We start from the raw sequence: 27,987 nt of genomic DNA, 5'->3' as shown, positions 1-27,987 counted from the left end.
CAGAGTGCATTCAACCCTCAGTTCCTCCACCAGTACCAAGATTTAATCCCTAGTGAATGAGAAATTCCAGCTCTTTTATATGGAAAGATTCCGACCTCTCTAGCATGTGTGAGTTTTTCCTTCTGGCTCTTTATCCTGGCTATTTATATAAAAATTCTCCTTTTGGGATTTTTGAGCATTTCTAATGGGAATGGGAGACTTCAATGTCTTTTCAACTTCCACTCAATCCAAATCTTAATGTGAATCCTCATGTGAATTTTTAATGTGAAAGGAAATGCCAACATATTACTTAGATATAACAATTGAAGTTCCTTAAAAAGAATATTCTTTTTCATTTCTGCCAGACAATTAGTACATTTGTATATTCAGCTCTTCAATAGAGCACAGGAGGTTACACAAACTACACTTTTAGAAATAACAAATTTATCTTCACTTACTAAATACAGTTTTGAGTACATACTATGCCAAGTATGCAAGTACTATTGTTCTAGGATGCTGGGAATATTATAGTGAACTAAGGAGTTAAGAATTCACTATACACATACAGATAGATCAATAGACAAATATATAGTTGGAATTGGAAAAGTTTTATGAAAAAAATAAAAAAGGACAGAGGGTCATAAGCTGAGGCTGTGGGTATGTCTACATTTTTAAGAAATGTTAACAGAAAGGTTTCACTGAGAAGGTGATAGTTGAGCAGATACCTAAAAAAGAAAGGCAAAGGCTTTGAAGTGGGTGTTTTGAGTTACAGAAAAGAAGCTGATGCATCTGGAGCCCTGTTAGTAATAATCCACACGAGAGATGATGGTGGTTTGGTCTGGAATGGCAACAGAATTAGTGAGATATAAACAGAATATGGATATATTATGAAGGCAGCTTCAACATTGGTGGATTGAATGTGGAGACTGAGAAACAGAGGGCTTAAGGATAATTTCACTGTGTTTGACTGAGCAACTAGAAGGATGGAGCTTCCAATTATTGTGATAGGAAGATGTGGGGGGAAGCACCTCTAGGTTGTGGGGAGTCATTTCTGTATCTGCATAATGGAATAAAGGCTCACTCCATGAGGTCTTGGGTATATTTACAAATACACAACATTATTTTTATAAAACTTTACCTGATAACTTATTAAAAGTTTCATACAATATTAAAAACAGTCTAAACACTCTGTGCATATAGCATCTTTTCTTTAACAAATTTTCATTGACATTCTATGCATAAGAATATTTTACTAAGAAAATTACTATATTAAAGCATTCACTTATTTTATACATATTTACTGAATGCTTAATATGTCCCAAGCACTAGCAAATGCATTAGGAATCCCACGATAATAAAAAACGGGCATGGTTCATTACCTCTTGGAGGTTACAGCCTTTGAACAGATGAATGAATGTACATTTATAAGGAGATACTGCCATTAAGTGTTTACTAGAGAGACTAACCTACATAGAACACATCCTGTAGGAAATGGTTATTGATATGGCATATGAATTATGATCAGTAAGAGATAATAATATGGCTGCAGTGCTGACAATAAGAGGGAGCGTAGTGTGAGGTATGGCTGAAGAGATAAGGTAGGGACAGATAATGCAGAGCTAGCCCACAAGTAAGCTGAGTAACGTTAAGGTACTTAGAAGTATCTTTCAGGGGGCACTGGGTGGTTCAGTTGGTTAAGAGACCGACGTGATTTTGACTCAGGTCATGATCTCAGGGTTGTGAGATTGAGCCCGACAACAGGCTCTGCACTGGATGTAGAGTTTGCTTGAAATTCTCTCTCTCCCTCTCCCTCTGTCCCTCCCCCTCCCCACCAGCGCACACACTCTTCCTCTCTTTAAAAAAAGTATCTTTCAGGATTTGTGACATAGTACAGTAACTAACAACATGAACTCTGGTTTGGACAGCTTGACTCTGAGCATCCATGTGGGCACTTAATTAGCTGTGTGAGATTTGGCAATCAACTTCTCTAAGATAAAGCTAATATTACTACCTTCTGCAGGTGGGAGCAAAAGTCTTTGGTCTCGATGCACTAAGTCAGTGTAGTTTTGCTGTCCAATAACTCTCCAGATTTAGCGAGGTCAGAAAAACACTCATACGGTTATGTTACTAACAATTATCTTTAAAACTATTATTTCCCTGATAATTTATATATTTACAATATCTAAGACCTGGGGATAAATTTTAGTAAAAGCTTATCCAATATGAGAGGCTATTTTACTTTTGGTTGGAATTCACAGAGAGGATTGAATTATTTATGACCATAAAGAAAAAAGGATGTGATATGTATACAAATTTATATTTTTGTTATATAAATTACATATGCATGTATGTATTATGTATATATGATACATATAATATATTGACATTTTTGTTATAACATATATATATATATGAAACAAAACAATCTAAAACACCGCTACTTGTACAAAAAAACAACTTGTATTATTGGCAAAGGTTTGTGTCGCAGAATTTACAGCTAAAAGTACTTCACAAATATATGAGAACAGACGTGTACAATTCAATTACAGACCACCTTTTAGGCTAAAAATAAAAATACTGGGCTCTCTACCAACTCAAACATGACTTGCAATGTAGCACTAACTTAGAATAAGTATTATGTGGCAGGGCTACTCAGAGTGTGGTCTGTGCCCTCCCTGGCTGCCATTAGATGAACTCTTTTTTACAGATTTGTATCTAGAAATTTTAAGACCACTGAATAGATCAAAGTGAAGGATTAATTTATTAGGATAGTCTCTCTGGATAAAACTCCTATTATGTGGATTTGAAGTCCATTGGAAGTTTGGCACCAGACTGAATACTAGTCTAAGCCAAAATTTTCTCTTTAGTGTTTAGAAGCCCCAAACAGGTTTTCCTTCAGTTTAAAGAAAAACAAAACAAAACAAAACCCCCCAACTATAACAGAACCCCATTAGCTTGACATTGAGTATGTTGAATGCAACTTGGCTTAGATCACCACTATCTGCTGTAGAATTTCAGATGATGAAAGCAAATTGGCTTATGGTAAAGAATTTGAAACCTAAGCAAGATGTAAATTTGTAAAAATTTACAAAAAAATCCTCTTTTTTACATAGCTGGCATTACAATATAAATCAGCTATATCACTAAGCACACAGTTGAATTTAGCGGACTGTATTTTCTTTTTTTTTCTTTCTTCATTTCAAGACTTTTTCAATGAAGCAAGCAATGTGCTTTATTTTGGCATAGCCCTTACATCATCAGAGACCACATTTTGAACAGTAAGATAATTTATTGAGCAGTTAATGAACAATCAAATTTAATGGAGAGAACTTTACTACATACACTAAAATAGGTTCTAGGTGGTCTTCTAGTGCTCAGTGGTGAAAAAGGGAGAGAGAAGAATGAGAGAGAAGAAAATATAAAACAAGTAGACAAAAATGTGTTTTTTAATTTTAGAATGAGGAGGCCCTTCTAACTGTAAAAAGTTACAGAAGAAATAATAAAAAAATAACATTTGACTACTAAAAATATTTGCAGTTCAAAAACATGAAAAAACAGGATTACATTAACTAAGAGAACTAGAGAAATCTTAATGTATTTGATTAAAAAAGAATGCTCTTGATATCAAAAGAACTCCTGGAAAATTAGTCTCTATTAGCTTCAGTTTCCTCATCTATAAAAAGACAATAATCACAAAGGATAGCTCCAGATTTTTATGAAATTGTACTATAGAAGAATACACAGTATTTAGTGCAATACCTTTTAATAAAAGAAGACATTATTATTTTTATTAGAAAGGTTTTAGCAATCTAATATAAATGTGATATCTTAAAACTTAAAAAATATTATATAATTATGCAGTAAAAAATTAACTCTGCAAGTTTGGGTCATCTAAAACCTGCATATAGGTCTAGTCCTTGCCCAGCTCCTGGGAGGTAACCTATAAGCCTTTGGAATATCTTTTGTGATAAGAATATCTTTGTTTACCTGGGGGCCCTAGGGCAAGCCAGATAGCTTATACTAATGATATGATCTTGGGGTAGGGCTTGGCCAGCTTGACCTCTGGAGGGGATGGAGAATGAAGGTCTGCCTTGTGGGTGGTCAGTCATGCCTCCACGACCAACATTACCATCTATTAAAAACCCTGGATACCAAATCCCAGGTTGGCTTCTTGGGTTGGCAATACTTTGTGTGTGTGTTTTCATACATCATTGTTTAGAGAACTAATACACAGTTCATTCTGCACAACTCCACTGGGAGAAGACAACTTTAAGTTTGTGCCATATGTTCCCTGGATCCTGCCCCATATGCCTGTTCCTTTGCTGATTTTAATCTAAATCCTTTTACTGTAATAAACTATCATTTGAGTAACGTGGCTTTTTTGAGTTTTGTGAGTTCTGCTAACGAATCAGTGAACCTGAGGGTGGTCTTGGGAACACTCCCCAAACACAGTAATCTAACCACAATCTATATATCGGTAATAAAGAATGGCTTGAAATCAAAGTAAAATTTCTTACTTTAACAAATTATTGTTTATAAAGATCATGTAAAATACATAAAACATAGTGCATATGTACATACATGTGCACTCAACAAACTCCATCAAATTCATGAATAATTCCCTAAGGTATTATTTATAAAAATAAAGTTTTAAAAATAAAGTTTTAACTTCTGTTACAGTAAAATAATGAAGATCCCATTTGTATTTCATGGATATAAATACATTTAATACCAATAAAAACATTCAATTATTGAAAATTTTGGTTATAAGAAAAAAAATCACACCCCCTTGACCTATTGTTTAGAAAGGAAAATAATTTTGAAAAAGAATCATAAACATTGGAATAAATAATTTATTTCCTCTTTCTTGCTATGGATACTAATCTATACTTTTGTATATAATTAGAAGAATTTTTTATTAGGCAATTTCCCAAAGGAAAATTCGATACATTTTTACATTTAAGATTCCTTTGAAATAGTAAAAAAAGTATTTTTTTGTTCTCTTCAATTACTCAAATTCTCACCCTTAAGCCTCGATTTTTATTACTTGGTGGCCCTTACTGACTTTTCCAGCCATATGTGGAGTTTCTCCAGGAAATTCTACAAACCAAATTCAAGGTAACAAACATAAACACACTCATCCCAAATCAATGTAGAAACATTTCATGTGTGATTACAAAGGCATTCTTTAATTGGCAAGTGTAAATGGAATCATTCTGCCATTCTAAAATTGTGGTTTGCAGAATTATATGATCCATTTTCAAAAAACAAAAGAAATTAGAAAAGACAAAAAATAAGAATTTAACCAATTCACTTAAGTAGTTGACTTAATTATATCCCTAAGTAAAAGAGCTCTATTGATTTGTGTGCATGCACACATAGGATCCATAGATATAATTATATAACATTTGTGAAAACTGCCTATTTGAGAGGCTATGTGTGTATGAACATTGTTTATTTCTTTTTCCTACATTTTTCTTTCATTGTGCTTTATATCTTACACTGATGATGATATAATTTATACAGATGACCTCTCTCCTGTTTGTTTGTATGTTCTTTGTTAAAGACACAATTATTCTGTTAGTGTATCCCACTTTGTAGCATTAAGAACAGTAGCCTCTACTTTTGAGACAAATATTGCTTACAAGTAAGGAGGATTTTTTTAGTAACTAAGTAGTTCAATATATATCATATGTCCTGGTCTTAATCCATCAAGCATTACCCTACCTTTGGCACATTTCTATTGATTTTGGGTACAGCTCTATAAAAGTCAAATAAAATAATATTTTACTACCATTTTAGCCATTCCAACCTGAGCTCCCGGTCATAAACCAGTGTTTCTACCGCATAAAGCTCAAGTGGCCTTTCCTTAAACTATATCATTTAGTTTTTTAAGTAGTTGGAAGTTCTTGACCAAGCCTTTGCATGTTAATAAAGTAACTTGCATTGTGGCAGGTTCCTTTGTGTTTTTCCTACATTTTAGAATTCATTAGAGATTAAAGAAATTTATTTTACATATACTAAAGTAAAGTAAGATTGCTTCATAAAGTGAACCTTCTACTATTGAGGTTACTTGCCTGTTTCATAAAAATATACTGAAATTGCTTGTATACCATGCTGTTAATACAGAGCTAAAGAGTGAAAATTATATTATCAGGAAATTAGCATTTAACTTTTAAAAACTGTACTTATGATGAATTTGCCCTTGTGGTCTTAAAATTTTTTAATACCAACTTTTTCTTGCCTCTAAACATTATTTTCAGTATGTTTTGTTCAAATAAGGTACATGGTTTTCCTTAATATGATTAAACTGGAATATCTTTAAATTATGAAAATTATATTGGAATTAAGAGTCTAAATCCTATCATTCCTGGAGTGGAACACTGAATTAGGTTATTGCAGGGCATACTTTCCCTAAAGGATGATGATCTTAAAGTGTTATTTATCTTTTTTGTTTGTTTGTTTCTTTTTTGACTAACAACTAAACACTTTGTATTCTAGAACACTACAAACTGACTACTGAAAGCCTGCATGGGAGAAAATGAAAGTATATTTACACATTTAAAAACAGTGACATCAAAAATCAACCACTGTTGATAATGTCTTATTTCTTAGAATAAGTTATGGGCACAAGGTCATACTCAATTTCTGAGAACTCATTGAGCTATATAATTATAACTTGATCATTCTTCTATACTTCAGTTTATTTGAATAAAAAGTTATTTTAATCAAACACTGTTATGTCCTATATAATTCTTCTTTTGAGCTTTCTTATACCAATCAAAGTCCATGGCTCAATTTACTCAGTTGTCTACCGAGTCCAGGCATATAATGAAAATAGAGTGAGCTGGGTCCTGTACTACAATACTATAGAGCTGCAGCCTGCGATGAGCTGGGAAAGATGGGCCCAGTCTAAAGGGTATAGACGCTACGCAGCTCCAAGGAATGGCTGCCATATGGGACTGTAGGTCTAGTGTTGCCAGGTCTGGAAATTTGAATTTTTATGTCAAATTTATACTTTTTAATGTTGGCAACTGATTCAAACTTTTAAACACTACCAGCCAAACTAAATATGTCTTTGACCAAAGAGGCCTCCATAAAGATCACCTCCCTGAGTAGGACCACTAAATCTGAGTCCAATTAAAATACTTTTCATATGTACTGCTGATACTGCTAGCGTGCAGGGAAGGCCACAGTCAAAATTCTGTCTGACTCCACACCATTTCTACTATAATATACTACCTGTAAATATGTCCTTGTTCTTACATAATCTGAATCCCAGACCAACCTCATAACACAGGTATTATCCCCATTTTACTACTGAGGGATCAAAGGCCCAGAGATAGCAGATAACTTAATGTAAAAATACAGAACAGTATGACTTCATTTAAATGGACTGAGTTCAAATCCTTCCTCCAACACTTACTATTTTCATAACTTTGGGAGGACAAAGTAACTTTTCCATACTTCAGTTTTCTCCCCTGTAAGATGGGTACTCTAATAGCCATACCTCCCCAAAATGTTATGAGGATATATAAAGCACTTAGAAATGTCTTGGCACATGGTAAGTACTATATAAGTGTTGCTATTACTAATTATGATTGCTTTTAACATTATCTGTAAAATGAGATCCTTGCATTTTGAATTTTAAATGAACCAAACTATGTAAAGTACTTAGAACTGTTCCTGAGACCTACTGTTCATCACATAGTAACTGTGTGATCAGATGAAGTTTCTTTCAAATACCTCACTCCAAGCCATGCAGATTAATTTCTTTACTCTGTATTAGGTAATAATAAACATGCTGTTATAGGTTGGAAGTATTTTTATTTGTACTAAGTGTTTTCTTTTAACATTTGAATAATAAATAACTCTGTACTGTCATGATTTATTGCCATGTTTATACCATTTGGAAATGTGTAGTGAAATGAATCATGTGCCATGTAATGAATGTCCTAATGTGAATGTTAATAATGTAGTAAGATTTTATTCAAAGAATCAGGAATGGTTACAGTATTCAGAAGACACTTTATTTTATTTTTTTATTTATAGTTCCTGCTATTAAGTTTGTTTTTTTCTATTCATTTTTTATTATTTATTTATTTTTTATTTTATTATGTTATGTTAGTCACCATACAGTACACATCATTAGTTTTTGATTTAGTGAAGACACTTTAAGTTAGATGATACTCGCCATCTTTTTGTTTCCCTAAATTAAAAAAAAAACCCTAACCCCCCCAATACAAAATATATGAATGTAATTCAATAACTCAAATTACAAATTTATATGCTAATATGTGGCATAGCTAGAATTTTTACTTACTTGTGACCCATTTCATGAGCAATTGTAAATGCAAGATTCAGGCCATTGTCTTCAGCAATAATACATTTTCTCTTTTCACTACACATTCCACTCAAATAAGCTATACCTAGAAAACATACACATGAATTATCATATGTCAGATTCAAATGTAAATATTTATGCTAGGCATCAGTAGAAGAAATGAAAAATGATGGTTTTTCCATTCAAATAATGTCAATATTAAACTATGATATCTAGCCCTTATAAATGGAATTTTAAGGGAAATTGTGTATGTGTAAGTCACTCAATAAACTCTTAATATTCTTTTCAATTTCATATTTCAGATTAAATTATTCAATCAATTATCCAACTCTCAAAACGCATGCTCTAAGAATATATTCTACAAATACCACTTGTCATTGTCATGTAAGATAAATGAATGGACACGACTTTGAAGATGTAAATCAAAAAGCAATGATTAAGTTAAATATTTTTCAATTCTTCTAAAGGACCTAGTTTCAGAGAAATATCCTAAAATAAAATAAACTACATATGTATGGCATTCTTGAACTTACACTGATATTGTGAGTTAATAAAATTTTGGAAATTTTGTTTTGTAAAATACCATTTCAACTAATATGAATAAGAATGACCTGTGATATTGGGAATATTGAGAAGTATTTCCTTTGAACATTTTTTGCTAACAAGATGGTCCAACTGCAGAGTATATGATAATGAAATTATCATTATCATTATCCATATCAATATCATTATCAAGAAATATTATCTAAGACAACAATTGCAGTAAGATATTTGATCTTTTGGTTTAAATCGGTGGTAAGACAATATGTAAAATCATCGATATTCCTTAGTCAAAGATTTATGTACTATATTACTAATTAAGATACATCCCTGAATAAATATCATTTAACACAAAGAACTGTAACCTTCCAAATGTAAATTTTAATGCATTTTCAAAAAACAAAGGTTATTAAAGTAATATCTAGTGTTTATTGAATTATATGTATGTTCCATAATCCTCATATCCTTACAAAATACATTTAAACTCATTATATGAAGAAATTAAGGCCTGCAAAGGTGAAATGATTTGCCAAAGATCACATGACTACTAAATATTATGGAATGAGGATTTGAAATGAACTTTGACTCCATCTTCCAACTAACGTTTGTTTTCCTGCTAGTTACAATTTAGTGCAGAGTGATCCCTAGTTAAAGATGGTTAGCTGACTGCTTGTGACTTTTCTTCTCTCTTCAGAAACATAAAAAATAGTGTTATGAAATGATTACATTTTTTAAAGATGTAAATAAATCACCTTGCCCTTGTTTTGGAAATATAGAAGATTCATGGAAGAATATGCAATGATTTAGGGGAGCCACAGCCCAAATGACAGGGGAGAAGGATTTTATTACTATGGTAGAACCCCACAGAGACTCGAGACTGAAGCACACAGGTTTGAACAGAGGCCTTGTTCGAGGATTGAAAATGGAACATCTGAAATCCTCAACTACTACTCTCAAGGCCTGGTATCCATTGGCCTACCAGGAAAATGAAGATACATTCTCCAAGCAAAATATAGTGTAAACATACTATTTTAAAAACATAACTATAGGAAGAAATGGCCAAGAGATGAAATATGTAAAGATGTTATTTTATCTATATACGTAGAAATATTTTATTGAAATATAAAATCTACAAGTAAATGAAATTACTTCCTTATGAATGGATGGACGGATGAATAGACAGGTGATAAGGCCGACTACTTCATTTAGCTGATTAACACAAATGGAATTACTCCATTTGTTAAATCAAGATATGGTGGGAAGGAAAGACGAAGGTAGGGGTAAACAAAGAGCGGTTACGAAAGGGAGTAAAAGAGGAGGAGGAAAACGTATTTGTTATCTAGTCCACTAAATAACAAATCAAATAAAAACTTCAAGAGATTCTTACCATAATGTGAATTTTCGGAGAGCTAAGTCATTCACTTATTAATGCAACAGAATATGGAAAACAAAGATATGAGAGTGACTGAACTTGTGTTATAGTTGAAAGGAAGAAGGAAGGAAAGAAAGATGGAAGGAAGGAGGAGTGAAGGAGAGTGAACCAAAAGTACCTTCTCTTAATAATTCTCTTGCACATTTGAAAAATTTAAAAAGTATATAATGAGAATAAATACAAAATATAAAATTACTAAATTAAGTTCAACTATAATTACCCTGTCAAAGATCATTATTTGGTACAAAGTTCCCTTAGGATGCACCTGTATTTCACAACTACAATAATCTTATCACCATATGCAGATTAAAAGTCAGCTAATGCGGTTGTCATCATGTTATATGTCTTTGCTGTATGGACCGGTGCATATCAAATTTAGTCACTTTAATAAGGTTTACATTTCTTCTCCTGTACCCCTTTCAAATATATTGTTCCCACCAAAAACAGTATTATCACCTGTTTCTTAATTCTTACCTCTTCTATATTATTCTTTCCATTCTATATTGGTATATTTTTTCCATACTGTTCTGTACCTTACTACACTGACTAGGATACCTTTTTTTTTTTTTAAAGATTTATTTATTTGAGAGAGAGAGAGAATCTCAAGGAGACTCCCTGGTCAGCACAGAGCCTGATGCACAGCTTGATCTCAAGACCCTGAGATCATGACCTGAGCTGAAACCCAGAGTCAGTCTTGCTTAGCCAACTGTGCCACACAGGCACCCCGCTGGAAGGCTTTCATGGATACCATTTGTTAAGTTAAAGAAATTACTTTCTGATATTCTTGTATGTCAAATGAAAGAGGATACAATGTTAGGTGAGGTGTGGGTCAAATGTAGATGGGAGTTAGTATTTTTTGAAAAAGAAACAAACTGGAATAGTGAGAGAAATGGGAAAGAGAGCTAAGTACTAGGGGAGTACTTAATGTTCACGATTAGGTATTGCCAGGATAGCAGAGAAAGTGAGACGTCATCCAGATCAAGGTCAAAGAATTATTAAGTAGTATTGGTTGGACTGATTATATGAACTTGAAATTGCACATGATCACAGTGAACTCAGGAAGGGGGGAAGGTGGGCAACATCCATGTGGGTGAGGATCAAGGAGAACAACCTATCATGTTGACAGAGACAGTTAAGATGGTAAAGCTGAAGAGCTTTAGCTCCAAATGAAGAGTTTTTATATGAGGATGAGAGATTTTGACTTAGAAGCAACAGCGGGAAGCAAGAGGATGCAAGAGGCATAGAACTTTGACATTTTCCTAGCACCAACCTTGTGGGATAGGGGAAGAGAAAGAATGAAGAGTAATCTCTCTGGGGGCCCTAGATTCCTCACCAAGCTATGGGAAATCAATGACTACTGTGTAGTCATGAAAGAAATTTGCTGATAAAAATTATAATTTGTGGTGTAAAAGACATATTTTATACCATAAAACATAAATTTATATACAATAAAATGTAATTTAAAAATGAGTACATATTGGCATAGAGGTATGATTACACCTAAGTATTAAAAAAATCCATACCATCACATTTTCACAGAAGAACAAAGAGACTACATAAAAAATGGGGGCATCTGGCTGGCTCAGTCGGTAGAGAATGTGACTGTATCTCAGGTTTGTGAGTGCAAGCCCCACACTGGACATAGAGCTTACTTAAAACAAAAAACTATATAATTACGGATAATTTTTTAATAGCAATTGTATCATGTAGAGAGATAGTAATTTTTCTTCCTCTTTTCCAATATTCCAAATTCATTTAAGTGTTTATAATACTTTTATAATGAGAAGATTAAAGACATAAATATGATAATCATGTCCATGAAATTTAAATAGTAATTAACAGAATCTCTTATAGACCAGGAAGCAGTTTAACAAACAAAATGACTCTCTCCTCCTATTCTTTTTTTACTTATGTGTAAAGTCAGAGTCTTTAACTAAGACTCTGATAAATTTGAATTTCATTGTCTTACATTTGGCACACCAGGAAGATTTTCTTTAACTTGAAAGTTATGGAGAATAATTGTAAGCATGACTAATTTAAATGACTTGCATTATTCTGTTTAAAAGCGTATGCTTTTCAGTTCCTTTCAAAAACTCACATGTTTCTTATTATAATAAGGGGTAGAGTTTAAAGGGGAAAGGATTTAACACAGCTGTTATTTAAAGATACATATAATACAGACTCTTTTTAAAACACTCTTTGAATATACAAAATTCTACAAACACCAAAGATACCAAAAAACCCTCTAATTTCCCACCTAAAAATGAATCAAGTCATGTATGAGGTGTCAACAAAATCTCTCATCTGAAAACAAAAACATACTATCCTAGGATGTAATTTGATACCTCTTCAAGATAATCATAGACCCCCCAAACCCCACAGGAAACATGTTATAATAATGGACTACTCAGGAAATCAGTTTTTATGTGATCAGGTGGACGTATCCGAACAAAATTAAATTGTCCAGCTCCAGCCCTGTTGTCTTTAAGCACTAGCTAGACTACCTAAGTTCAATATCTTGTCTCTCCTGGCACAAAATTCTGCACAGTCCTAGGTAAGATATTTGTCCTAGGATTGTATCCTAGGAGGAAAGTTATTTACCTATAAGTCCTACTATTGCTTGAGGCCCTAATGGAACAAGTAATGTAAAAGGTGACCAGTACCAAAGGTACAAAGATGAATACATGCTGAGCATACATTCAGGGGCATGAGCCACACAAATACTCATTTGAAAATGTGATCATTAAAACCTAGAGATGTACTTAAGATATTATGGGAGAATAAAAAGAAACACCAAAGCAGAAAAGGCTTTTAGGGAAAGAAATAACTTGGTATCACTGAGTGGAGAGAGGTTAATGAGGGGAAAAGCAGAGGAAGTTTGGCGGGGGGGTCGGGGGAGGCTGCCTGAACAAAGGACTGAGCAGGGAAAAGCCTAAGCAGATAGAGATGAGAGTTGCTATTCACAGAAGTGTAGCTTAAGTTATTTAAATGTGCATGCCATGTAGTACATCTCTGCAGCAATATGTATTTAGCATATCCTCAATGAAGGGTATAGGAAATGAATGGCAGAGATGAAATTCCTTGAAACAAAGACCAATATAAAGTGTAACTTAATGTGGGGCCTTAACTAAAATGTAATTTTGAAGAATCAAAATGTATTTCGCCCATGAATTAGAAAAAAATTTTTAGAATTACTTAATGATAGTGCCCACATAATATGAAACCCATTTACATGATTACATTCAAATTGGGCTTTGAACATATTTTAAAATAACTTGCCTTACTAGCTCGCTAATTATCTGCCTCTATTCCATTAACAGACAAGATGATGATCTAGGAATATAAAAGTACAATTATGTAAGTTATGAGTTTAATATCAGTAGAGTTATAAATGTATTTTTAAAAAACAGCCTTCCAGATTCTCTTAAATGTTTAATCCATAACATTCTTCATAGTACAGTTTCTAAGAATACTAAGAAAAAAATGACTTCTAACAACAAGAAATAGAATACCAGTTTAATAAAAACTACAGTAAATCTCTGTGGTCAAAAAGGCAGAATATTTTGTAGACAGTAAAACGTTGTTTATGTGTTCCTGCAACATAGTAGACAGAGTCCTTTTGTGAAAAACACATAGAGGTGGGCCAAATAAAATCTAATATACAAAGTTTTTAATGTATAGTTAATTTTGAGAAAAAAGATTCCCAAGTGCAAGAATAAAGCTTAAAATTTTTCAAATTTGGGGGCGCCTGGGTGGCTCAGTCGGTTAAGTATCTGCCTTCAGCTCAGGTCATGATCCCCAGGGTCCTGGGATCCAGCCCCACATTGGGCTCCCAGCTCAGCAGAGAGCCTACTTCTCCCTCTCCCTCTGCCTGCCTCTTAGCCTACTTGTGCTCTCTCTTGATCTCTCTGTCAAATAAATAAATAAAATCTTTAAAAAATTTCTTTTTCAAATTTGGAGTGATAATATGAGTTAATGTTGTTAGAGTCTGCGTATCAGAAAAGACACAAGGCTTATTAAATAATGGGTATGGTTTCAAAATGGCTGCAGGGACAGGAATTAAGGAGTAAGGAACTGAGATCCATCGACAAATCAGAAAGCCTGAAATTGCTATTAATGTGTGAAAGTAACCTCAAAAATCCATATGCAAGAGAGCAACAAAGAACCCTGGCTCAAAATAAATTCAGGGTATGCCAGAAAAGGCTCCACTAACAAACTGAAACCCAAACCACCAGCATGCATTGGTATGAAGCCACAGGAATATGAAGCCATAAATACAATGTACAAATTGATCATACAATTTGGGGATCATACAAGGATTGGAAAAATTCTTGTCAGTTCAGTAAAAACAAATGAAGGATCACTATAATGAGACACTTTATCATTTCAGCAAGCATAGAGTTCCCACAGGAAAAAAAGTTCTACTGAAGATGAACTCACAAATAAAAATGACAAACCAAGTAAAGAAATGGCTCACTTGAGAAGGTGGCCACTGATACAAAAACTAGAGAGAAAATGATGATGAAATAAACACATTTTTAACATAGAGGTGGGGAGCTTGAGATCCACATTCACTGGGCCACCGCAACCCAAATGAATCTTTTTGTAAATCAGAGAAAAAAACCATTTCTCCATGACACTCTAAATCAAAGTACTGGTGTAAAGAAATGTTAAATTTCTTCAAACAGAAGGAAAAATTCCAGACTAAAACATGAAAATAAAGAGGAGGAAATAAAGGACACCAGAAAGATTAAATGTATGAGTAACCATAAATTAATATTGAATACACAAAACACCAATTTTAATGTCTTCCAAACTTTAAAATAGTGAGAACTGAAGTAAAAGCAACAACACATAGTTCAAGTGCTCAAGAGTTCTAGCAATAATCAGTGGTAAAATGATACATGTCAGAATATACAAGGTATATTGCAAAACAGTAAAATAATATATAACTAAAAATTATAATTACATAGATTGAAAATGGTATACAAATATTGGATTTACCTATTTTTAAAGGCAGGGAAGGTAGAAAATAAGAGAAACATGACCTAAAGGCAAATATAAAACAAATATAGAAAGATAGCATTTCATACCAGGAATTTCATTAAATAAAAAAGACTATGCCATGAGAACTGTGACTGCCAAATTGAATGGGTATTTAAATTCTCTAAGGTGAGAGTTGTGTGAATTAATTTGATTGTAATAATCATTATACAGTGCAGAGGTATATTAAAACATCATTGTCTACCTTACACTTATACAACTTTTATCCGTCAACTTTAGCTTGATAGAGTTGGAACGAATGAATGAAAAATAAAGACTATGCTAAGTCCAAACTAAGATTTTAAGACTGAATTAAAAAAATAAACCCTAACTGCATTATGCTTATAAGAGATACAGCTTAAGTATAAGAACATAAATAAGTTAGAAGTAAAAGAATAGAGAACAATACAATATGCAAGCATCAACCAAAATAGAGAAAGGGTGGCAATTTAAATATTGCAAATATACAAAATTAGACAAATTGAATTTAAGTGACAAGCATCTAGAGAGATAAAGAAGGATTTTTTTATGGTAAAAGGGTGACTCCAACAAGAAGACATACAATTCTATATCTGTATTTACTCAATAACTAAGCCTCAAAATATAAATAGTAAAAATGAACCAAATTAAGAGAAAAAAACAAATCCACAGTGAAACTGGGAGACTTAATTAAGTCTCTTAATAGCTGATAAAACAACTATTAAAAACTTCACTCAAGACATAAGGGTTCTGAACAAAATATTAGCAAATCTGTCTTAATTGATGTAATAGAACATCACATCCAACAACAAAATTCATTCTTTTTAAGTGGTTATGGTACATTTATAAAACTTGACCATATACTGAGTAGCAAAAAAAATCTCCACAAATTTCAAAAGTGGAAATAATCCAAAGTATGTTCATTGGCCACAATGGAAATAATTTGGAAATCAAGAATGAAAAAGTTAACCAGACATGAGATGATACACTTCTAAATAGTCCACAAGTGAAAGCAATTATAATGAAAATTAGAAAATATGTTAAACATAGTTACAGTAAAAATAGAACACATTAAAAATGTGTGGCCTGAAATGACAGTACTCAGGGTTTTATAAAAAATATAAGAGACTGAAAATCAATGGTTAAAATTCCTTACAGGAGCTGGAAGAGAAGAGAGCATCAAAGCTTACGAAAAGAAAAGGAAAGAAATAATAAAGAGCAAAACCAATGAACTATAAAACAAATGTAAAAGAAAATTGACAAAACTGGTAATTCCCTAGTAAACCAATCAAGAATTAGAAAAAAAGAGAGACAAATGCAAATTACCAACATCAACAAAGAATAAGGAAATGTCTCTACAATCCTAAAGACATCAAGGTAATATATATAAATGTATGCCAATAAACCTTACAATTTGCCAAAGCTGTCAAAAGAAATACAAAATCTAGAATTTTCTATTATAATCCCATGTATTCATTCTACTCCAGCTACTTTGGTTTTTTGGTTTTTGTTTTTCCTTTTCTTTTCTCTTTTCTTGTCATTTCCATCTCAAGACCTCTTCACTGGCTTTTCCCTCTGGGAACATTCCCTCCTTAGATCCTCTCTCCAGATCTTCTTGATCACCAAATTTAAATTACAAATACCCTTTTCCCACCTTGGAACTCCCAGATTATCTCTTACTTAACATCTACTACTTTTTTTCCTGAGGGGTTTATCTTTTAATGTACCAATTAATTTAATTATTTGGATATTGGCCATTAGATATTGGCCATTCTCTTCATTAGAATGTAAGCACCACAAGGGCAGGAAAGTACTGAAAAGTCAATTTGTTCATTCCCAACGTGTAGAACTGTATAGTACTATGTACACTACACATTGTATAGGACCATGATAATACATTTTGAGGTGTATTAATATACATTTCTCTTTTTCCACCCAGGTCAATCGCTTCTTGGCCTTTTGGCTAAGATCAAGTATTGTATTTCCACCCAGGTCATGTCTTCTTAGTCATCTACAGGCTTTGCTCTGAGGGCAGGTGCAAAGGGATAGGACTAGTGGTAGGTAACCTTTGGAACTCTGGAGGATAGCACATGGGGAAACTCCAGGCTGATATAGGACGACTCAAGTAGGAAATTAATGAAAACACTGGGTGAATAGGTGAAAAGAAGGGCTGGGCTGTCATGTCTGAGACTACTTTGACTCTCTTGCCAAGGAGGCAGGAGAGGTGGGCAGTTTAACCTTGGGGGACCCATGGATGACATGACTGAGATCTGGCAGCACCTTCAGCAGCACTAAGACCTGGACAGGTACGGACTGGGGAGGGTGGGAAGATAGAGGGGTGGAGAGAGTTGAACAGGAGTTACAGTGCCCTAACCAAACCATTATTCTTGAGTTGAACCCACCAAATGCATTTGAAGGCCAAGTCCAGCATGTAGACAAAGGAATTCACTGCAAAGATGTAGATACCCAACATCTCAGAGAGCTCCGTAGGAAGCTAGATGCAACATTTTCTTTTCCTAATTTAGTATTATCTTTGACCTTATAATGTGTATTGCGGCAAAATTAACTAGAGATGAGAATGTACATGTTAAAAAAAAGTGTGTATGTGTTTTTAATTGGTTGTTAAAGATAAATTAAACAGTCAATAATCACTCCTTTTATTTTATTATCCTAAGGTGTGATTGGAGGTATCTAAAATCAGTGAAGTACTGGACTAGACAGCATATGGATACTATGTCTAATTCTCTGGCAAGCTTTATATGAAATATTAACATGATACAGGAAAAAGAAGGTGAAAGATGGTTCAAGTAAATGTTCATCATAAATAGTGAAAGAGTCCAGAGAGGGGGAGTGGTATGCAGGGTAGGCAGAGGTGGTCAATTCCTAAATTCTGCTCTTTTGAGAGCTGGGGAGAATGTCATGGTCATGGACAAGTTCCAAAAAAGGTTTACTCATTGCTTGTTTTCACATGTCCTTAATCTTTATAATAAACTTTCCCACCAAGCAGACCCACCTCCTCCCTACATTAAGATAATGAAAAAGACTGCTTTTGTATGAAAGGAAGAACAATTAGGAAAATTTATGTCTGCAGGGTGGTTTTGTGCTCCTGCTATTGTATTCTAGATTTTTTCTACTTCACATTCACTTCTCTCCTTCAGAAAATTTAAGGGCAAGCTATTGGATGGTTTCAGAAGTTAAACTCTCAAATCCTTAGGGACTTTAAATTAAGCCAGACTCCACTGTACCTTACTGTAGTTTGGGTATATCTTTACTACATCATTAATAAGATATACCATCTAAAATTCTTAGTTTAGATTTCAGTGCAACTCTGAAAATATAATGCTTGTGGCACAATGATAAAGTCATATGTGGTAGATTATACATCTAACGCTTATAAATCAGAAATGAGAAATTTACTGTGCAGTCTACCACAAACATGGATTAAAATTGGTATTCACATTGCTAAGTTAATTTAAAAATGATAAATCAGAGTTCTTAGGCTTTCTGTAGGACTTTGGCCACAAAAGCAAAACAAAAATAAAAACAAACTAGGCTTAATGATTTCATCTGCCTTGGATATTAAAAAACTGTCATGACTTTAAAAAATAGGTAAGATGAATCACAGTTAAAGACTTTTGTGAAGTTGAAGGATACAGCTGGAAAAATTTAAAAGTGTTCTGATTGCGTATAAATCAGGAATTTTGGCTAACGCATTTTTATAATGTTATAACGTAATCATATCCTGAAGGCATTAAACAGGACAATTAAAACTAAAAATATCATGCTACTAAAAAGTTCTATAAATTGTTTTTTTAGAATACTAGTAAAAACACTGACAGCATGCATTTATAACTATAAACCAACTCAAACTTCAAAACAGTGTGATACAACATTCTTTTTTCATCATGCCAATTTTTAATCATATTGCTGCTTTTTATAACTTGCTTTCTACTCAGTATGATCAGTGGCTTTTATTCAAGTAAAGAAAAGAAATAATTCTATAAACTGGAAAAATCTGAAGAATATAATTACAATATAATTACAATTACAAGTATCTAATAGTCTTAAATCTCAACTACTAAAATTTAAAATATTAAGTTTAATACAGAGATTTGACATAATTTGTTATATAAAACACATTTAATTAAGGACAAGCATTCCAACTTTAGATGCGTTTTTAAGATCTCAGCTTTTTTAGGGCACCTGGGTGGCTCAGTCATTAAGCGTCTGCCTTCGGCTCAGGTCATGATCCAGGTTCCTGGGATGGAGCCCCACATCCAGCTCCCTGCTCTGTGGGGGGCCTGCTTCTCCCTCTCCCCCTCCCCCTGCTTGTGTTTCCTCTCTCTCTGTGTCTCTCTCTCTGTCGAATAAATACATGAAATCTTTAAAAATAAATAATTAAAATTTAAAAAAAATCTCCGCTTTTTTAAGGTCTATACACTGAGGGAGTTAATAGTAAACTGGTTAAAAACCTTCTCAAAAATGATTTGATGTTTTCTAAAATCCCGATTGGAATTCAACAACAAATTTTTCATGACCTGTTTCCTGCATAAAGTATAGTGAAGGCAAAATGCAGAGAATAAAGCTTTAAGAATATATGCTCTTGTGTCAAATATTCTAGGGCTTGAGTCCCAGGCTTGATTTTTAGCTGTGTGACCATAGGAAAGTTACTTTTTTTTTCTGAGCCTCAGTTTTCTTAACAGTAAAACTGGAAAATTAACCGTTTGGCTTAGGAATGCTAACTAATGTAGATAAAATATTTCAAGCCTATGTTGGCTTATGTGAAACATGGTAACCATTAAATATTAAACTTTCTTACCTGTAAAATGAGCTTAACAATCCCTTATGACACAGAAGTTTTGAAAGGTTAAAGGAGGTGATGTATTTAAAAACCCATGGCATGTGGTAGATTCTTAAGTATTCTCCCACACTGACAACAACTTGTAAGTGTGTGGTGAATACAAAGTTGCACTTGTAGACCTCATAATAAGAACAACTCTTAAAAAACTATAAGGAAGGGCTCCTGGGTGGCTCAGTTGGTTAAGCAACTGCCTTCGGCTCAGGTTATGATCCTGGAGTCCTGGGATCGAATCCCGCATCGGGCTCTCTGATGAGCAGGGAGTCTGCTTCTCCCTCTGACCTTCCCCCAACTCCTGTACTCTCTCTATCTCATTCTCTCTCTCAAATAAATAAAATATTAAAAAAGAACTACAAGGAAGACCTCAGAATATTTTCTAAATTAAGATGTGTTTTGTTTCTCAAGGATATATGCAGCATATTTTAGTATTTATATAGTGTTTAACAGTACCATTAAAATATTTTCTAATATAAACAAAATCCTATAACCAAATGAAGCTTTAACAGTAAAGGATCTTGAGAAGGAAAGTATCTTATGAACAATCACTTTCCATAATAATTCCTTAAGAATTATGTATCCAAGACTTATCCCTGCAACATGCCGTGCCAAACTAGAAATATAAAGTGTCTGATTTATGTTCTGGCCAGAGCCTAATAAGAAATACACCAGCAGCCAAGAGCTAAACGAGATAAGTTCAGCTTCGCTTTTATTGTAAACCACAGGAAAAATGTCATTTTCCTATCAGGAATTCGTTTCTATTCAGAAATACACAGATGGAATACCTGGGACGCTCATTACTGTGTTATGTGCTGAGGACACAGACAAGCAGGGAGCAAGATCCCTGATCACAAAGAGATCAGAGGGAGAGGAAATGAACAGAATGCAAGGTATATTGAATTCCTCCAAAAGCATGCCTGGTAGAGTCAGAGAGTCTAAGTCCAAAAGTGGAAGTTAGTCAGGGTTCTGAAAAATGGGTAGAATTTGAACAGGGATAAAGGAAAGAAAGGAAAACAAAGAAGCAGACTTCCATTTGGAAATTCTAAAACAATACATTTGAACACACTCACTGAAGTCTGCAAAAATTATCAGCTCTTCAGCAGGGCCTCAGTTAGAAGAATGCATTAGTGTGAATTTAAAAGGGGCACAGTGGGGAGATGAGGTTTTTAAAAGGTTTCCCAGTGATTGAGCAAAGGTGTTTGGTAGGTGAAGTCTGGGTGGGATTTCCGTCTCTTCTGTTCCTTAGGCCCTACAGATAGGTAATCTGTGCAAGATACAACCTGCCGAAACCTTTGGGAAATCCCTGGCTGGAATGCCAAAAGCAAATCTAACGATCACATAATTTCTTTCTCTTTTTGTTTTAATTTTTAAATTCATTTACAGTAACATGTACTTTTTATTTAACAGTTCTATGAATTTTAACACTCACACTGATCCATTGAACCACCATCACCATCAGGAGCCAAAAAAGGTCCATCACTCCCCAAAACTGTTTTGTGACTTCCCTTTATAGTCTTTTAAAAAACTTGCCCATTTTTAAAATAGGAGTGACCACTGGATCACTGATCTGATCATCATTACAGGGTTGTCTTTTAGACAATGTCATGTAAGTGGATTCATAAGGCAGGTGACCTTAGGAGACCAGCTGCTTTGACTGAGCATAATGCTTTGACAGTCCTCAAATTACTACAGATTGTTTAAACCATTCACCTCTTGAAGGCCATTGAATTGCTTCCAGTTTTTCCCAATTGTGAACAAAGTAAGTAACAACATTCATGAATAGGTTTTGTATGAAGATAAGTTTTTGTTTTTCTGAAGTAAAAACCCAGAAATTGGATTGCTGGGCCATATGGTAAGTTATGTATATCTTTATATGAAATTGCCAGATTGTTTTCCCAAGGGGTTATAAAATTTTGCACTTCCAGCAGCAATGTTTGAGGATTAAAGTTGATCCACATTATCCACAGCACTTGATAGTGTATTTCAAATTTTAGTCATCAAATAGGTATAGTGATATCTCCTTGTGGACTTAATTTGCATATCTGTCATGACAAGTGACGATGACATCTGTGCAGTGTTTATTTGCCATCTATATATTCTTCTTGTGAAATATCACATCAAGTCTTGCACATTTTTAAATTGTTTGTTTTCTTAGTGTTGAGCTTTGAGAGTTCTTTATATATTCTGTATATAAATCCTTGTGTCTGGATATGTGATTTATGACAATGGTTGCCCCTTGAGAATGCAACGGGTAGAGGTGCTGAGCCCCCCAACACACACACACACAGCCAAAAATCCACAAATAACTTTTAGGGGATCAGTAGGTTAAGCGTCTGAATCTTGGTTTCTTCTCAGGTTGTGATCTTGTGAGTCCTGGGATTAAGCCCCATGTCGGACTCTGCATTCAGCAGGGAGTCTGCTTGAAGATTCTCTCCCTGTGCTCCTCCCCCGGCTCATGAGTGCTCGCGCTCTCTCTCTCTCTCTCAAATAAACAAATGAAATCATTAAAAAAAAATCCACATAAAACTTTTGACTCCCCCAGAACTTAACTACTACTGAAAGCCAACTTACTGTTAATCAGGAGGAGGCTTACTGATTAACTGACACCTATTTTGTATGTTATATATATTATGTACTGTATACTTACAATAAAACAAGCTAGAGAAAAGAACAGGTTATTAAGAAAATCACAAGAAAGGTAAAGTACATTTACAGTACTGTACTGTATTTATCAAAAAATATCCACACATAAATGGACCCATGCAGTTCAAACCCATGTTGTTCAAGGGTCAATTATATTTTCTCCTGGTCCATAACTTGTATTTTAATCTCTTAACAGAACAAACGTGTTTTTGGTTTTGTTGTTTAAACCCATGTTGTTCAAGGGTCAATTATATTTTCTCCTGGTCCATAACTTGTATTTTAATCTCTTAACAGAACAAACGTGTTTTTGGTTTTGTTGTTTAATATTGATGAAATCCAGTTCACCAATTTTTCCTTGAATGGATCATGCTTGTGTTATTATATCTAAAAACTCTTTACCTAATTCAAGGTCACAAAGATCTTCTCTTATGTTTCCTTCCAGGCTTTTATAGTTTAACATTTACATTTAGATTAATAATCCATTTTGTATAAACATTTATAAAATTTTTATTTTATTTAAAAAAGTGAAAGAACTTTATTATTCTTCATTATGCATAATGATGTCCAATGTTTTCAAGACCATTTCTTGAAAGATCATTTTTTGGAAGATTTTATTTATTTATCTTAGAGAGAGACAGAGAGTGTGAGCAGGGGGAAGGGCAAAGGGGGAAGGAGAGAGAGAATTCAAGCCAACTTCACGCTGAGCGCGGAGCCCAACATGGGGTTAAATGCCAGGACCCTGAGATCATGACCTGAGGTGAAATCAAGAGTTGGACACTTAACCGACTGAGCCACCTGATGCCCCTCTTTCTTTATTAAATAGAATTTGTACCTTGTAGAAAATCAACTGGCCATATTTGTGTGGATCTACTTCTGGAACGTATCTATGTATCTATTTCTTAATACCACACTGTCTTGATTACTGAAGTTTTGTAATAAGTTTTAAAATCAAGTAGTGTGATTCCTTCAAAACTATTTTTCTTTTCAAAATTGCTTTGGCTATTCATTTATTTGCCTTTTCATATAAATTTTAGAATTATCTTATTTATATCTACAAAAAAGAGCTCAAACTTTCATTTTGCGTTAAATCTATAGATCAATTTGAGAAGAGTTGCATCTGTGCTACGCTGAATCTTCCAATCCATGAACATTGTATGTCTCTCCATTTATTTAGATTTTCCTTTATTATTCTCATCAGCATTTTACAGTTCTTATCACACAGATTCCGCACATGTTTTGCTAACTTTATATGCAGATACTTCATTATGGAACTATGACAAATTATAGATATATTTATATTACATATGTATTTATATGTATATTGTATATATATTTGTATGAATACATACATATATTTAAAATTTCAGTTTTGGAATGTTCAGTTCTAGTACAGTAAACCACACTGACCTTGTTGACTTTGTATTCTGTGATCTCATTAAGCTCAAATATTAGCTTTAGGTTTTTTTTCATATATACTTTGTCATTTTCTACTATGTAAAGAATCATGTTTCTTGCAAAAAGGGACAGTTTTATTTCTCACCTCAAATTATTTATGTTTTTCATGTATTATCATGTTCCACTTCTGGACATTCTTAGAAAGGATGCAGTGGACAAATCTGCCTTGTTCCAGACTAAATGCAAAAGTATTCCTTCTTTCACCATTAAATGTGATGTTAAGTGTCAGGTAGATAGTAGATATTCTTTATTAAGCCTGTTCCCTTCTATTCCTAAATTTCTGAGAGTTTTTATTGTGAATAGATGATGAAATTTGTCACATGCTTTTTCTATATAAGTTGATGTGATCATGTCTCTTCTTTGGACTTTAAATAAGTTTAATTACATGAATTGATTTTCAAATATTTTATCAGTTTTCCTTTTCTGATATAAGCTCTATTGGTTCTTTTCTGTTACTCTTATATATTACTGGGTTAAATTGCTATTTTTTATGTACATTCATGAAGAATATTGGTCTGTAGTTTCATGGGTACTTTTCTCCTCATACTTTGTGGTTTGGTTTTTATATCAGGGTAATGCTGATTTCATAAAACGAGTTGGGAAGTGTCCTTACCAGTCTGTTTCCTTAAAGAGATAATATAGAATTGGTATTTTTTTTTTAAGATTTTATTTATTTATTTGACAGAGGGAGACACAGTGAGAGAGGGAACACAAGCAGGGGGAGTGGGAGAGGGAGAAGCAGGTTTCTTGCTGAGCAGGGAGCCCGATGTGGGGCTCGATCCCAGGACCCTGGGATCATGACCTGAGCCAAAGGCAGACGCTTAATGACTGAGCCACCCAGGTGCCCCTGTATTATCTTTTCTTTGAAAGAATTCACCAATGAAACTTTCTGGGCCTGAAGATTTCATTCTTGGATGGTTTTAAACTACAAATTAAATTTCTTTAATATGTATAAGATTATTCAGGCTATTTCAGATCGGAGTAAGTTTTGTTAGTTTGTGATTCTCAACAAATTGGTCTATTTCATCTAAGTTGTCAAATTCATATGCATAGATCTCTTTGTATTATTTCCTAATGATTTTTTTAAAGTCTGAGGTAGTAAGATATCCCCTTTTGCTGCTGATATTATTTTTCCTATTTTCTATTTTTCTTTGTCAAACTTACTAGAGGTTTAGAATGTATTGACATTTTCAAAAAATCAGGTTTTCTTTCATTAATTATCACTATTGTTTTTCTGTTTTCATTTGATTGATATATACTCTTTAGTATTTCCTTCCCCGTTTTTTGAGAGAGAGACAGAGAGAACAGGAGAGCATGTGGGAAGGAGGGGCTTGAGGGGGAGGGTCAAAAGGAGAGGGAGAAAGAGAATCTTAAGCAGGCTCCATGCCCAGCATGGAGCCCGACTCGGGGCTTGATCTTATTACCCTGAAATCATGACTTAAGCCGAAATCAAGAGTCAGACACTTAACCTACTGATCCACCCAAGTGCCCCAGTATTTCCTACCTTTTGTTTGATATGAATGTGTTTTTGTTTCGTTTGTTCCTCTTTTTCCATTTATTTAGGTAGAAACTTAGATTATTGATGAGACCCTTCCTCTTTTTAATAAAAACATTTGATCATATAAATTTCCCTCTAAACATTGTTTTACCTGCATCCCATAATTTATATGTTGTCTTTTCATGGCTTATTTTTTTTTTCAGTTCAAAAGTCTCTATTTTTTTTTAATTTCCTCTTTGACCCACAAATTACTTATAAATATTATTTTCTAAATATTTGGAGAACATTTTCTTATTTTTCTATAGTTCTTCATTAGTTTAATTCCATTATATTCAAGAACGTAATATGTATGATTTCATTCTTTCAGATTTCTAAAAGTTTGTTTTATGAGCTAGAAAATGTTCTCTCAGAAAATGTCACTTGAAAAGCGCATGTATTTTGCTATTTTGGGTAGAGGGCAGTGTGTCCATGTTAGTTGATAGTGTTGTTCAATTCTTTTACATACATGCTGGTTTTCTGCTGACAATCAATTACTGAGAGAGAACTGTCAACATCTCCAAATATAACTGTGCATTTGTCTATTCTTTCCTTTTAGTTCTGTTGGTTTTCCTTTCATGAATTTTAAAGCTCTATTGGTAGGTGTTGAAATATTTAACATCATTATATCTTCTTGGTGAATTGACCCTTTTATTATTATATAATGTCCTTCTTAGTTTTTAGTAATTTTCTTTGTTCTGAAATGTACATTTTAGCCATTGGAGTGTTTTTAGTTTTTTTATTCATGGTATATATTTTTTATATTTTTACTCTTACCTTACCTATTACATTTGAAGTGAGTTTCTCACAGACAGCAAAGAATGAGGTCTTTGTTTTTTTCAATACAATCTGGTAATTTTTTAAATTGGTGTGTTTAGATTATTTTAAGTTTATTCTAATTACTGATATGTATGTTGGGATTTAGGTCTGCCATTTTGTTATTCGTGTTAAATTGTTGATGTTGAAAGCCCTCTGCTTTCCTTTCTTCTGTTTCCCTTTCCTGCCTTGTTTTTGTTCTTTTGAAATAAAAGCTTTGCTAAAAGGGAAGATTTCAAATATTTTAGTATACCATTTTATTTATTGCGTTTCCAACTATATGTTTCTTTTTTTTAAGATTTTTATTTATTTGACAGAGAGGAAGATAGCCAGAGAGGGAACACAAGCAGGGGGAGTGGGCAGAGGGAGAAGCAGGCTTCCCGCAGATAAGGGAGCCCGATGTGGGGCTTGATCCCAGGACCCTGGGATCAAGTTGCTTAACAACTGAGCCACCCAGGTGCCCCTGGACTACATGTTTCTATATACTTGTTTAGCAGTTGCTTACTATAGGTTTTATATTATATATATTCAACTTTCAAAGTTTACTTAGAATCAGTATTTTACCACATCAAGTGAAATGTGGGAAGTTTGGGCGCCTGGGTGGCTCAGTTGATTAAGCGACTGCCTTCGGCTCAGGTCATGATCCTGGAGTCAGGATCGAGTCCCGCAACAGGCTCCCTGCCCGGTGAGGAGCCTGCCTTTCCCTCTGACCCTCCCCCCTCTCATGTACTCTCTCTCTCTCATTCTCGCTCTCTGAAATAAATAAATCTTTAAAAAAAAAAAAGAAACGTGGGAAGTTTAACTTCATGTAGGTCCTTTTACCCTCCTCCATGTATGTTGGAGTTGTCTTGGGTATTACATTTAAATCTATCAAAAATACCATCAGATGATGTTATAATTTTGCTTTCAACTATCTAACATATTCAAAATACTCAAGAGGAGAAAAAGTATATTATATATACCAGTTTTCCACTTCTTTTGCTCTTTCTTTATTCCTGATGTTCCAGTTTCCATTAAAGATAATTTGCCTTCCCTCAGAATTACTTACTTTGGCAGTTCTTTTAAAGATGCTCCTTTTGGTTATGAATTCTCTTAGTTTTCCTTCATCTGAGAATGCTCTTATTTTATCTTTATTTATATTTATATTGACAATCTTTTCTGTCAGTATTTTAAAAACGGTGTGCCATCCAACTGGCTTTCATGGTCTGTTGGAATAAATCTGCTGTCATGAATATCATCGTTCCCCTAAAACTAACAGTTTGTTTTGTTATTTTGTCTTTCGCTTTAGTTTTCACTGTTTGTGATATCTCCGGCTATGCATCTCTTCAGGTATTTCTTATTTGGAATTTGCTTAGCCTCTTGAATCT

General features: G+C 33.8%; 1 protein-coding gene across 1 annotated transcript in view; it reads right to left on the bottom strand.

The window, feature by feature from the left end:
- Window positions 1-27,987, bottom strand: part of ADAMTS19 (ADAM metallopeptidase with thrombospondin type 1 motif 19) — a 252,836-nt gene that overhangs the window by 132,175 nt on the left and 92,674 nt on the right. Inside the window, exon 8 of the mRNA XM_025860822.2 lies at window positions 8,303-8,408. Coding sequence (XP_025716607.2) covers window positions 8,303-8,408 — 106 coding nt within the window. The remainder of the gene's footprint in view (window positions 1-8,302; window positions 8,409-27,987) is intronic.

Source organism: Callorhinus ursinus, unplaced genomic scaffold, assembly GCF_003265705.2.
Source record: "Callorhinus ursinus isolate GAN/ISIS: 27379988/994484 unplaced genomic scaffold, GSC_fseal_2.0 scaffold30, whole genome shotgun sequence".
Taxonomy (NCBI): Eukaryota; Metazoa; Chordata; class Mammalia; order Carnivora; family Otariidae; genus Callorhinus; species Callorhinus ursinus.
Note: the sequence above shows the minus strand (reverse complement) of the source record. Positions and strands in the feature narration are given on the sequence as shown.